Below are 16,088 nucleotides of genomic sequence, written 5' to 3' on the forward strand. Positions count from 1 at the left end.
AAGGCTGTCGCATTCTTTCTATAGTGGCATAAAGTATAAAGTTTATGCTGGTAATAGAATCAGGTTTTGGATGGATGTGTGGTGTTTGTCAGAACCTCTTTTGGTTTTGTTTCCTAATCTGTTTGCAGTGGCCTCTCATAAGGAGGCTTTTGTTTTGTGATTGTTTTGTTAGAGATGGGTCCAAAGTGGTTTGGATTCCTAGGTTCAGAAGGAATTTTTTTGATAGAGAGTTGAATTTGATTGCTCAGATGATGTCAATGCTCGAGGGGTGTTATTTAAAGAGATATGGGTCAGATAAAAGGGTTTGGATTCGAGATTCTTCTGGTCTATTCTCCGTGAAATCCTTTTACAGTCATTTAGTGCCTGGTGGTGCATCTTCGATTTCTGCAAAGGTATGGAATCTTCTTTGTCCTCCGAGGGTTAGTTTTTTTGGGTGGGCGGTTAGTCAGGATCGAATCCAGACCACAGAGTTTTTATGGAAGCGGGGTATGTCCTTGATTAATCATTGTCCCTTATGTTTGAAAGATGGGGAATCCGTTAACCACCTCTTCATTCACTGCTCCTTTGTTAGAGAAGTCTGGGGATTTATTCTGATTAGATTTGGGTTGACTTGGGTGTTTCCGAGTTCTATTCTGGAGATGATTTCCAGTTGGGATTTGGTGCCATGGGGAAGAAAAGGTAAGGTGTTGTGGAAAATGTGTTTGCTTGCCTCCTGGTGAGCAATTTGGGGAGAGAGAGGAATTCTAGGGTCTTGGAAGGGATATCTAAATCTCCATATCGCATATATATAAAAATTATTTCGTGGATTATTTCGTGGGCTAGAAGTCTCCATTTGTTTCGTTTTGTATCGGCTTATGATTTGTGGGAGGGTTGGAAAATTGTGTGCATGGATAAGGAAGTGTGTTCTAAGGTTTCTCCTCAGTGGAAGCCCCCTCCGCAGGGTCTTCTTAAAGTTAACTTTGATGGGTCGAGTTTAGGGAATCCGGGTCCGGCTAGTATTGGAGGTCTATGTCGTGATGCGCTTGGAGAGGTGCTTTGGTCCTTTTCTGGGCCACTTGGGGTCTGCGACTCTAATGAGGCAGAGGTTAGGGCGATGTATACTGGAATCAAGAGAATTGATAAGGAGTTGTATGATAAGATAATAGTGGAGGAGGACTCTAAAAATGTAATCAGGTGGTTATTGAGGTCAGCGGCTCCCCCTTGGAGGTTCTGGTCTTTTTTCGACGAGATTGAGGATTTAACAGCCGGTTCTTCAATGGTGTTTCATCATGTCAGGAGATCTGGAAATTCCGAAGCAGATTCTCTTGCGAGGTCGGGGGTTCATAGGAATGTACTGGAGTGGTTTGATTTTCTCCCTCCGTAAGGTTTTTATTTTGTTGTTGTTGTTTTTCCTCCTTTTGTTCTTGTACTCTCTTGAGGCCCTTCTCGGTCCTCTTTTCTCTTAATATATTGCTATTTCAAAAAAAAAAAAAAAAAAGCCTCGCAACAATACGGTAGGGGTACCGCCCTTGATATTTGATCCAACAGCAGCTCACTTTTTGAGCTTTTTGAGGAGCTGCTGTTGGATCAAATGGCAAGGGTGGTACTTCCACCGTACAAAGGCCTTATTGTTGTAAGGCCTTACACCATATAATTTCTCTGAGTAAAGAATATGTGTTTTGCATATGAAGTCAAAAGAACAGCTTGTAAATAAAAATATAAAGAATAAAGATAAAATAAAATGAAGCTTGAGAGAGTTTTGAGGATGGGAAACATTTACCATCAAGAAACAGAGTATCTACAAAAAAAATTAGTTACTACAGTATTTTTTTTTACAGTTTCACTGAAAACCCATTAGAATAAAAAAAATTTGTGATGACTCATTGGTGGCTTTGTTCGTAAAGTAACGGGGCAAGGAATTTTGTGAAAAGAAAATTACTAAACTTAATATCAACATTACAATAAACCATCAGTGGTGCATCGGTGGCAATATTTTACATCATTGGCCGACATATATTATTTTTCAGCAAATTTAATGGAAAGGCACCAAAATTTTAACTGGAAAGGAGAAGAAGAATCTGGTTGACTGACTTTTACCCACCACATGAAGAGAACTAGGAATAGCACATATGACCTCACCTGAAAGTCTGAAACTATGCATACCCATCAGACACCCTCATCTTAAACTTTTCAAGGAACCATATTCTAGTCACATGAAAAGCTTCTCAGCGAGCTGTGGCTACTGTCATTTAAGAATTTTGATGGCTGGAGTCATTTGATGCATAACTGAATTCAGATCTCACTATTAATGCAGGAATGCAGATTATCAACATTCGAAAACAATTAATTCGATCGATTAAGTAGTTTTTTTTTTTTTTTATTTACTTTGAGAAGAGTCAAGTTTTTATTGCAATCTATGAATACAAAAACAAAAATGAGAAAGTCCAACTCCATTATTAAGCAAAGGGGATGGGTGGTGATTCTCGGGTACCTTGGAAGCCACATCCAAGGTCCTGTATCTGATAAAATTAAGGATTTCACTAAATCTTGGATAAATTACAATGGGCCTAGTGAGTGTTTATATAAAACACTCAAACATAGAAAGATAATTTTGATTATGGAAAGAGATAAAGATAGAAACATCCTAATTTAACCTAATTACCACATCTAGCTTAGTTGCCTAATCAATCTAGGTCTACCACCAAGATAATTCAACGGTCAATCTCAACCTAATCCAAGTCAGTCCCTTTGTTAGCTCAATGAATAACTTTCCAAGAATTGCCCTCAACTTTCAACCACAACTGTGAGAACCTCAAATCAATGTCACAAATATTGTTCTTGGGAATTTCTTGGCAAGAGAAAATCTCGGGATATTTTATTTTATTTTATTAAATTTTTTTGGCTTTATATCGAGAAAAAAGCTGTAAAAAAAATTAATTTTCAAATATATATACACTTTTTTAATTTGGAATTAGGGTTAGGTGGAAAGTATTAGGATGTTTGAGAGATTTTTAGAGTGAACCATGTTGAAGGGTGCCATTTCACATTCCAAACTCAGTGACCCAGCTCTCTTCTTAAATTCTCCTTCTACATATGAATTATCTCTCCACTTCCTCCTTTTCCGCCCCATGTTATTCTTTTGAGATTTGAACCACGTTGAAGGGTGCCATTTGATTTGTGTGTATTACCTTTTATGTGTTTCCTTTTTTTAATGGTGTACTGTTAGCCAAATTAGTATAAGATGCTCCTAGGCTCTTTCCTTCTAGTGTCCGTCGGAGATGGTCTCTTGCACGTCAGATCAGACCAGCCACACAGGCTCACTTTACAGTAGCTTTTGTCTTCATTCATGAGGTGACTCATCTGACATGCAACAGACCATCTGCTAGCAAATCCCATTAGAAAATAAACACCAGTATGAAAATGACGGTTGATATGGTCATTTTCCCGTGATATTTTGCAATCCGTGGAGAAGCGAGCTCACAATCTTGTCTTATTGCCCGTGTGTTGGTTCAAAGGACTTCGTCTTTTCTAGACAAACGAAATCCCATTTTGCTTGCAGCCATCTGTAATGGAAGGACCAATTACCAGTAGGGGACGAAAATTTGGTGGAATTATCAACAGGACCCATGCTTTTCAGAAATTATTAACGAGGTACAAAAGAGGTCTTGTCAGAAAAAGCTGGACGAAAATGTCTTTTTCTTAAGCAACAGGTTATGCTTTTCCACTTTTCCCTCTTCTCTCTTCTTTCCCTCTTTTTTTTACTTTTTCATTTTCAACTTTGTTTTTTTTACCTTACCAATCATCTTCTTCATCATTTAGCCACCATTGGAGGCGGGAAAGCTCGAAAATTTGAAACGTGAGTTCATTCTCATCTATCTCTCAATATCTAGGTTTTGTTTTTCATTTGTTTTAGGCTTTCTGCATTTCTCCTTCTCCCTTTCAATGGAGGATGAAGAAGATGAATCGTATGGTAGAAAGAAAAAAACGTGAAATTGAACGAGTAAAAAAAATCAGGAAGTAAAAACATGTTCATAAGTGACTTGATAAGCCCATTCGGAATTTGGTAACCCCATTTTGATACTGGATAACCCCAACCCCAGAGACTTGAAAACCCCCTTCCAAAACTCTAGTACCCTTAGGCAATTTTAAGGGACTTGATAAGCCCATTCGTAAATTGGTAACCCCATTTTGATACTAGATAACCTCAATCCCAAATACTTGAAAACCCCCTTCCAAAACTCTAGTACCCTCGGCCAATTTTCAAGGACATGATAAGCTCATTCGGAAATTGGTAACCCCATTTTGATACTTGATAACCTTAATCCCAGAGACTTGAAAACCCTCTTTCAAAACTCCACTACCCTCGGCCAATTTTCAAGGACTTGATAAGCCCATTCAGAAATTGGTAAACCCCATTTTTTATACTGGATAACCCCAATCCCAGAGACTTGAAATCCCTCTTCCAAAACTCTAGTACCCTTGGCCAATTTTCAGGGACTTGATCACCCCATTCAGAAATTGGTAACCCCATTTTTTATACTAGATAACCCCAATCCTCGAGACTTGAAAACCCTTTTCCAAAACTCCAGTACCCTCGGCCAATTTTCAAGCACTTAATAAGCCCATTCGAAAATTGGTAACCCTACTTTTGAGAGTTACTAACCCCCTTCCAAAGAGTTGATAAACCCCTTCTACTACAAAACCCCTTGCCTATAACAACTCTTCTAATGGCATTACAATTCTAGATAGCAGTACCAAGAGGGAAACAAGGAAAAAAGATGCTACTCCAGTGAACTACCCAAAACAGCTGACATTATGTGGTTAGCCAACTCTGTGCGTGTATTGTTTAGACGCATCCAATCATATCGAGACTTTGAATCTTTTTTCTTTTTTTTTTAAATGAATTAGGACTTCAAGTTTGATGGTGTGCAAAAGAAACAAAATGGCCACAAGAAACAGCATAAACTTCAGGGAACGGGAAAAGCTTTGTCAACTGCGTTGAATTGCGAGTTTGAGTTTAAACACTACAATCTTTCGATTTCTTTTCAGAAAAAGAATACAAATGAATTTGCAAGTTTCACACCTGTCATGGGAAATTTGAACGATTACTGAACTGATAGTGATATGGCAGCAGACCGAAGCTTTACACCATCTTCTTCCCATTTTAACTGTGGGGCAGATGCTCCAGCAATGTACACCTGCAACATGTTAGATAAAATAGCAAAATTTATTGATTAGTAAAAATTACAACGACATAGAAAGAAAAAAATATATAGTGGATATCATAGTTACTTTTTTTTTAATGGTAATATATCATAGTTACTAGAAGCTCCCTAGTAGGGTTGGAAGCAAAATTCTTCCCGCTTCCAAACTGTAGCAAAAGCAAGCTTCTATTCTTTTAAAATCAGATTATATATATGATCCATTTCTCAAAAAATACGCCATGCGCATGATATAAATGTACTAAAGCGGATGGGTAGTTACTGTGATCCGAATAAAAATCCTAGAGCGTGCCTACCTATAGACGGGTGGTAGGGTTAAACGTGCAGTCAATGTTGCCGGCCGATATATATATACACACACACACACACACACAAAGAAAAAGAAATGAAAGTGAAGAAAATGGGGGAGAAAATGTCGCACGACCTTGGGGTTAGCCGTCTCATGACACTCTAGTCCAACACACATCACGTGGATGTTGCATATTCTTTTAAATTGTTCATGCATATTATTGCTCTTATTTTCTCATTAATATTGTCTCGAAAATGGTTAGTTCATAATGATAAATGCATAAGGAAATTTTATTGCAAACTTCAGTTCTATTATTATTCCCTATTATCTTGCTTTGAGCTGCTATAGAATCTTGCTCTAACCTTGTTTACATTACAGGTTTTGTAGGTGGGGGTGAAGGAGCCTTTGATAATGAAGAGACCTAGAAATAAAAAGGGGTGTGCAAGAGCGAGGACAGAGTATTTGGTGTGGCCAAGTGGCCTTGGCGGGAAGCCCGCCTTAGTTTAATTCTATTTCAATTGTTACTTGAATTCTTTGTTATATATATATAGTTTCTTTTGTGGTATATTTTAATTGGGACTTATATCGTTTCTTTTGTGGTAGCAATTCGGATTTTGGGAATTTAAAAAATAAATTGCCCCCAAAAATCTGGGAGTTACATTTAATGAATCTGACTTTAATATATTGATTCTCGCTTCAAATAATATTTTTTCTTGTTTGAAAATGTTAAATCTATGTTGATTTATGCCACAACCTTAAATAAAGCAAATCTCTTTTGCAAATGCCAAAAAAAATTTTAAAAAAATAAAGTTCAAGGTATTCACGTGAGCATGGCACAATATAGACCCCATACCGGCCCCGTATCGTTCATATCATCTGGTACACCGTGCATATTGTCTAGATCATCCGATATACATGCTAGTTTTGTCGGCCCCGATACAGGGGTTTATATCGTATCAGGGCCCCCCCGATGAAGATAAGTATTGGTCAATACGTATCTGTATTGGCCAATATTTTGAAGCAACTCTAGTGGAGGTCACAGGCTCCAGTTCTGAAGGTTATCCGGCTTCGATATGCTCAAAGCAACTTATGCTACAGAAAAAAAAATGTAGGAAAATAGTATAGAGCGGTTAACAATAAAAAACAATGCAGAATACCTTCCCACTGCTGACAGCAGCTACTAAAGCAATATGCTGGTCATCTACTCCGAACTCGTAAAAATAATAAGTCCTGAACACAACTCAAGGTGTCAGAACAACATCAAAGTACAAAGAGTACTGTAAATTACAGCAGTTTTTATAATAAGAAGACAGGTTATTAAAACAGTAAGAGGTAAGGAAATTTATACAGACTAAAAGAAGGCTAAAACGGAAAGTTGCAAGTTAGCGTCGAGATATTAAATTCTCCACATTTTTTATTTTCTCAATTGAAACGATATGGATATCTAATCATTCGTTCTAGAGTCTGATTATATGATGACAATGGTTTTAACTTCAGCATAAAGTTACCTAAGGCCTTCAGCTTCCTTAATTTTTATTGTACGGGCAGAGTACAAGGTTGCTCCACCTGAAATTAAAATCAATATCATGGAGGTTGGATCAGTGCTAACTGAAATCACATAAATTAGTGACTAGTCATAAGGTAGACAAGTTTTGAGAAGACATTGATTGTAGCACACATATCAGGAGAATACAGGATAATGGTGTTATCCAGCATTCTACTACATTTCCTAGTTCTTCTGTTTCAGATATATTTGAGAAGGAAAATGATAGGGGAACCGAGCGTATAACCGGCTTGGTATCCGACAACCAAAGTCTGCCATGTGTACAAAAAAATTACCTTTTTATGACTTTCCCAATTTAAGATAAACAAAAGGAAGCAGTTGCTTGTCTCACATGATTTTGGGGCAATAATACATTTTTTCGGTTTCCTACTCGGTCATAAAACAGGTTTCCATAGCATTACTCAATTAAGAATTTCCAAAAGTATCATAGGACTAATCTAACTCCTAATTATTCTTGTGTTCCAAAGCATTCATTTAGAGAACTATTCATGTGACGAAAAATCCTAATGCACATGTATCTGATACAGAACCAATAGAACTGCATTACTTCAGTTCGAGGGTTGCAAGTCATGCTCATTATAAATCAAATATGTAATCTCATCAAACAAGATGAAAAGACACATATCAAAAGACTGGCAATTTCTACTTGGCAAATAGGCTTCTATTGGATCCGCTGAATTCTTCTTAGTCAATCCCAGCTTTCCAACACCTGATGTTACAGCCGAAATCCACAAAGATCATCTGTTTTTCTTTTCATCTGCACTCAGCAAGGCTAGATTTCTTCATTCCAAAAAACAACCTATGAATTTGACTGATATATGAATTAAATGAACCCAAAAATATTACTAAATTGAACCATGGCAATCAAGAATTGCATCTGGCTCTAAGTGTGTCTTTGTGCTTATTCAATTTTGAGATGTTTTTAAACCATTATGAATGGTTGTCTTGCTCATGTGATAGTTTCTAAGTGTGTATTTGTGCTTATTCTAGCATTTTCTGAAGTTTTATCTTTAAATTCTATCATTTGCATATGTTTCCATATGTTTATGTGATTTTACAGGATTTCTACCAAAATTTCCAACCGAAACCAATATGCTTCTGTTTTCATGGTGACTAAAACCAAAATTTAAAACCTTGCCAAGGATATGATATACCTTTGTTGAGGATATAATATTCTTTTTCAATAAATGTGAGGATCATTAATAGATCGCCATATATTTATTAGAAAAGGAAAATATAATAGGATAAAGATTAGGAGTATTCAAGTTATGTCCTTGACCCTTACAAAAGTATCCCTACCTGAAACTTCGATACTCTAGGCTTGGTTTTTTTCTTTTTTGAATGGTTTCAATTTCATTCAATAAGAAAAAGGGAGACAGAGGAGGTCAACCGGAAAGTACAAATAGAAGCCGCAAGGAAAACATAAAGAAGCAAAAAGAAAACAAGGATCATGGGGGAGGAACCAAACATCTCCAACCCTTGCTTCCCCACGCCATCTCTAGCAAGTCTATCTGCCACACTGTTAGCGGACCTTCTGGTGTGTTTAAAAATGATTGACACCCCTTCTACCCGGTCTTGAATCTCGTTGAAGAACTGGACGAGTCTCCAATGAGGAATAACAGATCCACTTAGCCACCGGATGACATTTTTGGAGTCTCCCTCTACTATTGCCTTATCTCTAGGCTTGTTAAGAATCCAAGTATCATTAAATGAAAGGACTCTAAAGCAGAATAAACTGATCACCATACTCTTGAGCCTTTTCCCATAGAAAGTTTCCTACACACCCACCGACCCATCCTTGGCCTTCACAATTTTGTTCCATGAGGTCTCATTTTCTTCTACAAACCTCCAAAGCTACTTGCCTAAAGTACATTTATTCACCATATCAAGGGTTTTAACTTCATGCCTTCCTACTCACTCCAATAGAAAATCTCTTTGCATCTTTTGCAATCTCAATGCAGCTTTATGAGAGATCTTTAACCAAGATATAAAAATAAACCACGAGGTCCGGTATAGACGTTTTCATGAGTTTTTTCCTTCAAACGATAGGTAACATTTCTTCGACAATACAAGCTTCCTTCTACTCTATCGTCGAAGCCCAAAGGGACAACCAGGGAGAGCGTATAAAAACAGGTAAAGCGAAATATGTAATTGGGAGTTTGTCCACTACACACACTAACACCAAGGCATATTCTTTCATTCTTTCTTCAACATTAATGCCCGCCACCGAGCTTTTACCTAAGTTTATTCAAGGCCCAAAATGATCTCGAACCATCTCAAAATAGAGAAAAGGCATCTGTCTCTTCCGGATTATCATTGATCAACAATTAAGTTATCCATGAATCAAAGATGAGAGATCTTGGGAGCATTGCTAGTCTCACCCTTTTTCTATTTGTAGCAGAAGTCCTAAGTTTGTTCTTTATTCGGGTGGAAGAAGAAGGTTTAATAGAGCGTTTTCAAGCTAGTGGGAAGTGAGAGATGATCCCTTTACTTAATGCCCCCCTCACTTGGAAGGGATCACACCAGAGACTTGCAGAAGAAGAAGATGTCATATTCACGCCGGAAGACATTGGGTGGGAAAATCTTGAAGCACCTACTGCTGTGGTTGGGGCCGGGGACGACGACGACGACTTTCTCATGCCTCTTGAAGAAGATGTCCCTACTGGTGGTCCAGGTGGTGATGACGGCGGCGACGACGACGAAGAAGACATCGAGTATGATCATCCGGGTTATGATGACTGAGAGTTGTTGCTACTAGTTATTATCTATGTTTCACTTTCATGTATCTTTTTTTTTTTTTATGTTTTTCTATGTATCAGACTATCAGTTGGACTTGTGCAAGACTTGATGTGTTTAAGTAATGAATATGCCTTTTGGGACACATATTTTGGACTATTTATTAGTTTTTCATCTTTTTCTATTGATTTTATATTTTTTTGGATTTTTCTCATATTTTTTAATATATTTTTTGTGTGAACGAAAAGTTTCGACCGAAATGCACCCAAATGACCGAAATTCCGTTTCGGTGGCCAAAACGAAATGGCGACCGAAACGGAATTTACAACTATGCCAGAGAGCTATTAATTAGTATAAAAAAGGAGATGATGAAATACATGTGCGAGCAATTTCAAAAATCACTCTTCTTCGCTTTAGGCAAGTTGAAGTTTTGCAGTAAAATACTTGTAAGACACATCTGTCAGACAACACTTATCTCCATGTCCATGCAACACTGTATAACATTGGGCAGCCCACTACACATGACCTCAAAATAAGTGAAGTGCATTCCGGATTTGGCTTTTTTTTTGAGACACCACTATATCATGTATTTATGTGTATGATAAGACATTATGAAACATTAGCTATGATTTAGCCGACACTTTTAATTTATTGCTGAAACACGTGTCCTGCCGTGTCTGACACGATACGCGTGTCCACCCGTGTCGACACTCCTTTGGACACTTCTAAATGTATTGCTATGAGTTTTAGAGTTAATGTGAGTGTGTGGACACATATTTGTGTAATAATCAATAATTTTATGTGTATGTATGTGTCACCATTTCAAGATTTTTAGATGTTGCCAGTGCCACATCAGACAACTCATCCATGTCGAAATTCAACTCACGTACCCATATCAACAAATTATAATTCTATATACTTTCCATTTTAGCCGTGTCCCCGTTTCTAAATTTTGGGGGTTTGCCGTGTCTAACACTCCGTGTCAGTGTTGACATGTGACACTCGTGTCCGTGTGCACAGATCATAGAACATTAGTAACCCGTATGTGGTCAAAGAGTAAATATATAGTACTTATATTCCATCTGCACATTTTCACCCCTAAGAAAAAGAAAAAAGACCACATAAACGAACAATATTGATGACAGTAGCATTCTACAACATAGCTTTCTGAAAATGATTGTGACATAGGAAGTTCAGGTTAAACGTTTACCAGGAACAAAGATACGGGCGGCCCCTTTCATTGAACCTAAATCTGTGATATCTTTGGCCTGTGCAAGTCAGTAAACAGTAAATGAATTAAAAATAAAATGTCAATATAACATTGTTTCCACGAGGGTTCCTATCCTCTTAAAAATAAGAACAGTCGTTAGTCTTGCCTCTTGACACCGTGATGCTATATGGGAATACGAAGCATGTAAATTTGGAGTGAATTTAACCATTCAAAGTGAGACTACTTCCTACATTTACATGTCTTTACAGGCCAAATGAGATAAGCAATGCAAATAAAACCATGACCACAAGCAACTACCAACTATAGAATGTAAATATTATGAATCCAAACATCCTCCAACAGCTCTGGGATTTAACAAGTAACAAAGAGCTGCTCCTTTAATTCACAATTCATTATTAAGATTAAACACTAGCATTATATTAAACATGATAATATAGCGTACCACTGCTATGCTACAATGATAATAATATTGTATCAATTTCAAGAGAAAAAACCGTCATGATACCCCTTTGTTTGGACATGTCCTAAAAATGACAAGGTTACCCCTAAAATGTCATTTTCGAGATGTGTCAAACCCACCATGATTCATGAGATCATGGTTGATGGTACCGTAACATTAGCTGAAAACACATAGAAGCATGTTCAACAAACCTCTAGGAATGTGATCTTGAGCTGATTTGATGGGCGAATTACTACACTCAAGGTTTCATATCTGCATCAATAAATAAATGTGAATATTAAGGGAGCAGCTAGGATAGACAAGCAAGGTATTAAATTTTGACGGAAATCAAAATTGGGTAAACTCGAAACGTTACAAAATTTCAACCGAAATTTCAGTAATTTCGTTCAAAATTTTGTACGAGATAAAATATTATTTTATTTTATTTTGTTAGATTTCGTCCGAAATTTCGAAATTTCAGCCGGTGAGGTACGAAACGCATTCCAAAACTGAAATTTGAAACCTTGTAGACAAGTGAGTACGACTAGAACTAAAGAAATCCAACCAGCCAATACAATAAGAAATTCCAAATCTATGCTTCTATTGATAGAAATTTCATCACTGGGGAGGGAAAATGAATTATGGTAAGAAGTGTATACTATAATACCTATTTACAAGTACATATTTCAAATACAACAATATGCTATTAGAACAATTTACAAGTTCGGCATGACACCAAAAAATAAAGAGATTAATGAAGCATAGTCATAGCGGATTTTTGAAATTACGGGAATTAATGAGATGCCAATTGAAAAGAAAATTCTAATGTAATTTTTTAATCACTATAAGTTCGCCAATGTAGGGTTGTGCATTGATAGGTTTGATGAAATTAAATATTTAATATTAATTAATTTTATAAAAATTACATCTCTAATTGTCAGCAAAAAAAAATCTACCAAAACAAAATTCTATTCTAAGTTCTAACACTATCAAACGTCAAGTTCTATCAAAGTAATTATATTTAATTATCATGCTTCTGTTGAGTGCTCTAAGCATACTCAAAATAAATACTAAGTTTGAAAACAATCAAGAATAACATAACAAATTACTCAAGTCTAGTTAGCACACCACAATGAGTCTAGAGTGTGGCCATCCATCACTACATCCCATGTAATGCCTCTTTCACACCGCTTCTTGAGTTAAGTATAAAGTGTATAAAAACTATAACGTATAACAGCATGCATACAATTCAAATTATTCTAAAAAGATGCATGTTAGCCCATACTTTTGTTGAATTACTTTTCAATCCCTCGCTCATGTGTATATCTTTACATGTTGTGAATGAGTGCGGCACAGGATAAGCCAATCCTACAGACAAATCCATGAGTTGCCAATCCTACATACAAATCCATGAGTTTTCTCAATCACCTTAGAGTCAACCATCTTTGGGAGTTGATCAATTCAGACATACCCTAGCAGAAGAGTCCAAGTACCACATATACGGGCTAAATATTCCATTGGAAGGCCTCATGATCCTATCACCACATGATGTATTCTGTCGACTTATCTGGGGTTAATTTGGTCAGTCTGCATTTCTCACACCTCACTCGTTGTGGAAATATAATCCAAATCGGCTTGGAGGGTTTTTTTTTTAAAAATCATCCTATACACGATGTCCCAAGTCAGAAGAAAGATATAAGAATAATGACGATAAAATTATGTTGCACGGCCACATCCACATCCACATCCACACCCCCCACGCCCCACCCCACCCCCACCCCAAAAAAAAAAAACCTTAATAACTGCAACACTTTCATTCATTAATATAAATAGGAGTACCACATTTTTTTCCCTTGAACACTCAGTTTGTTTAATTATAATTTTTTTTTTAATATTACGCTCTGCTTGTTTAATAAGCTCTATACTGAAATTGTTGTATATACTGAATATTACACACTCTGTTGGATCAACAATTTAATAAGCTGTATATACTGAAATTGTTGTATGTACTGAATATTACACACTCCGTTTGATCAACAATTTAATAAGCTGTATATACTGAAATTGTTGATCAAACTGCACTTGCTCACTATAGCTTTGAAGGAATTCAACTCAACGTAAAAGAACTACACAAGAAAGGTCAGATGAACCCAGGTCAAGGTAACAATCAATCCAAAACCCATTCAACAAGAGAGCTAGATAACAAGATAAATTGCATAATCTTCCAAATAATTTCTGGCAGCTCTCCATAACTTGCACAAACAAAAGGAACTCAGAAGTATATACCTATCAGGAGATGCAAAACGTGCACCAAAGACCTTGGGCTTTGCCTTATCCCCATAAAAAGATAATCCAGCATTGTAATCCTATTCATATCAGTCAATGGACCCAAGTTAAACCACAGAAATGTAGTAATTTTAAAATGTACAAAAGGGGAGAACCTCAAACCGTCACACAACCTCAAAACAAATAAATAATCTTACCATTCAAGAGAAAAACAACTAAAATATCTTAGCAATACATTTGTTCTTCAGCCCATGGCACCAATTTTAATGGCATTATGACCATTTGCAGGGATAGTTTAGTAAAAAAAAAATTGAACCGTAGGCGTAGTTTAGTAAATTAAAGAAAAAAAAGACATTAACAAATCTGTTCAGAGATGACATAACATGACTACCAAACCTGCCTAGTTTTTTTTTTTTTTTTTTTGAAAAAATAACCAATAAAACGAATTGACCATGGCCAAATAATTTCTCAAATTAACCGAACCTAACCGCCCGATCCAATGACTTTTTCACCATGAATTCAGCCCACTGCTCCTTTTGGTTCTAACTTCTAAGCTTCTAGCCATCCAATTACAGGCCACTGATCAGACGGTCAGGATCATCCAATCAGATCGATTATTCGGACAACTCTCAATTGATGGTTATATCCCTTAATATGAAAGAGGAAAAAAATCAAATGAGCAAATATACCCCAATAAATTCAGAGATTTTATATCTTATAAGCCTGTATAGTATAGTATTTTTCAAAAATTACTGTATGGCCCACACCATAGGATGATCCAAACCGTCCATTTGATGGGCCACAACGCAAATAGGTTTTGGCCCAAATTTCATTTCTATAGGATGATCCCAACCCTCCGATCTATAGAGGTTTCCATAATATGCAGTTCCTCTATAAATCGGAGGACTAGGATCATCCTATGGAAATGATTTTTTGGGCCCAAACTCTTTACATTGTGGCCCATCAGATGGACGGTCTAGATCATCGTATGGTGTGGCCTGTACAGTATAAAAACTCATAAATTCGAAAGGAAGGCAGAATGATTATTCCTAGGGCTATTTTATTGAATGGAACAACAAGTTAGAAAGTACCATTAAAAAAAAGAGATAAAGAAAGTTTTCAAAAATATTTCTAAAATTTACTACTTTTTGCTCACTAAAAAAGAAAATTAGAACAAACCCTGTATAATTTTGCACACTAAAAAAGAAAATTAGAACAAACCCTATATAATTTTATTTTATTTTTTTTATTATGAGAGACCTTCAAATTATGATAATTTCCCACCAAATAAACCATAATCATGTCATTTCCCTCCATATCTTGTAAAGAAAAAAAAATCCAAGAAATTTTTTTCCATCAGAAATGTTTTTCCTGCAACGGAATTTGAAAAATGGCCTCACCTCGGGCTCCATAACGTCTTCAAATTGCGGCGGAACGCGGATGGAGAATCCGTCGCCAAAGAATTGAAACCATGATTTTGTGCTCGCAATGCCAGAGAGAATCGCTTTTTGAGGCGAAATTACTGAAGAAGAAGAAGCAAAGGCATTGGGAGTTAGGGTTAGGGTTAGGGTTAGGGAGAGGATGGAGAATGCAGCGGTTTTGAGAGCAAAATCTCGCTTGGAGGAGTCACAGAGAGTGTTGGGTTTAAATCTGAAGAAGGGTTTAGGCTTAGGGTTTGGGGGGAGTTTTGGATAGGAGGAGAGGAGGGGAAGAATGGCCATGGGAGAAGGATGACGTCCATGGTGGGGAAGAAGATATGTGGGTCAGGAGCTGGGGACTTTACTGAGATTCTGATGAAGGGTAATTTTGGTATTGTTGGGAGAAATGTGGGGCATTTCCGTCATTTTAAAGGTGAGATCTTGGACATACGCACTCCCTACTCCCTATCATATCAGTCAAAAATTCTCAGACATTTTGGACAGGGACATGTTATCAGTATTTTGATTTTGATGAGGCCACTCCTCACTTTATTAAAAGTACTGCATGGCCACACCATAGGATGATCCAAACCGTCCATCTAGCCACATCCTGATAGGTTGTGCCCAAAAATCATTTCCATAGGTTGACCCTAACCCTCCGGTCTGAATGTTAGAGGCTTGATCTGTGGCCCATTTAATGGACGGTTTGGATCATCCTATGGTATGGGCCATACCGTACTTTTAATAAAGTGAGAGTTCCCTCATCAAAATACAGTAGTGCTGATGACAATTCCCTTTGGATGAGGAGACGAGGAGTTTTTTTATTTAAGTGTGTGGTCGTTAGTCTGGTATTTTTCAAAAAGTACTGTATGGCCCACTCTATAGGATGATCCAAACTGTCCATTTGATGGACGAGGAGTTTTA

General features: G+C 37.0%; 2 protein-coding genes across 7 annotated transcripts; one reads left to right on the forward strand and one right to left on the reverse strand.

Annotated features, from left to right (window-relative positions):
* Positions 1 to 886: 886 nt before the first annotated feature.
* On the forward strand, positions 887 to 2,339 carry LOC143881253 (uncharacterized). The gene is made up of 2 exons (XM_077384241.1): positions 887 to 1,341; positions 2,294 to 2,339. Exons 1-2 carry the CDS (start codon positions 887 to 889, stop codon positions 2,337 to 2,339), a joined length of 501 nt encoding a protein of 166 aa, XP_077240356.1.
* On the reverse strand, positions 1,885 to 15,510 carry LOC143881449 (tagatose-6-phosphate ketose/aldose isomerase, putative (Mog1/PsbP/DUF1795-like photosystem II reaction center PsbP family protein)). 6 transcript variants are annotated; one of them, XM_077384518.1, is made up of 8 exons: positions 15,147 to 15,510; positions 13,747 to 13,826; positions 11,673 to 11,733; positions 11,001 to 11,058; positions 6,999 to 7,056; positions 6,648 to 6,720; positions 5,063 to 5,177; positions 1,885 to 2,221 (listed from the first exon to the last, which is right to left on the reverse strand). In XM_077384518.1, the coding sequence occupies exons 1-7, from the start codon at positions 15,465 to 15,467 to the stop codon at positions 5,085 to 5,087; spliced, it is 744 nt and encodes a 247-aa protein (XP_077240633.1). In that variant the 5' UTR covers positions 15,468 to 15,510; the 3' UTR covers positions 1,885 to 2,221; positions 5,063 to 5,084. The 6 variants fall into 6 exon arrangements, with proteins under 6 accessions (XP_077240633.1, XP_077240636.1, XP_077240638.1 ...); XM_077384521.1 differs by having other exon boundaries at positions 1,890 to 2,126; XM_077384523.1 differs by having other exon boundaries at positions 2,200 to 2,218.
* Positions 15,511 to 16,088: the final 578 nt, after the last annotated feature.

The sequence above is a fragment of the Tasmannia lanceolata genome, unplaced genomic scaffold (genome assembly GCF_043159265.1).
Source record: "Tasmannia lanceolata isolate RefF3 unplaced genomic scaffold, GAP_Taslan_0.1 ptg000007l, whole genome shotgun sequence".
NCBI lineage: Eukaryota > Viridiplantae > Streptophyta > Magnoliopsida > Canellales > Winteraceae > Tasmannia > Tasmannia lanceolata.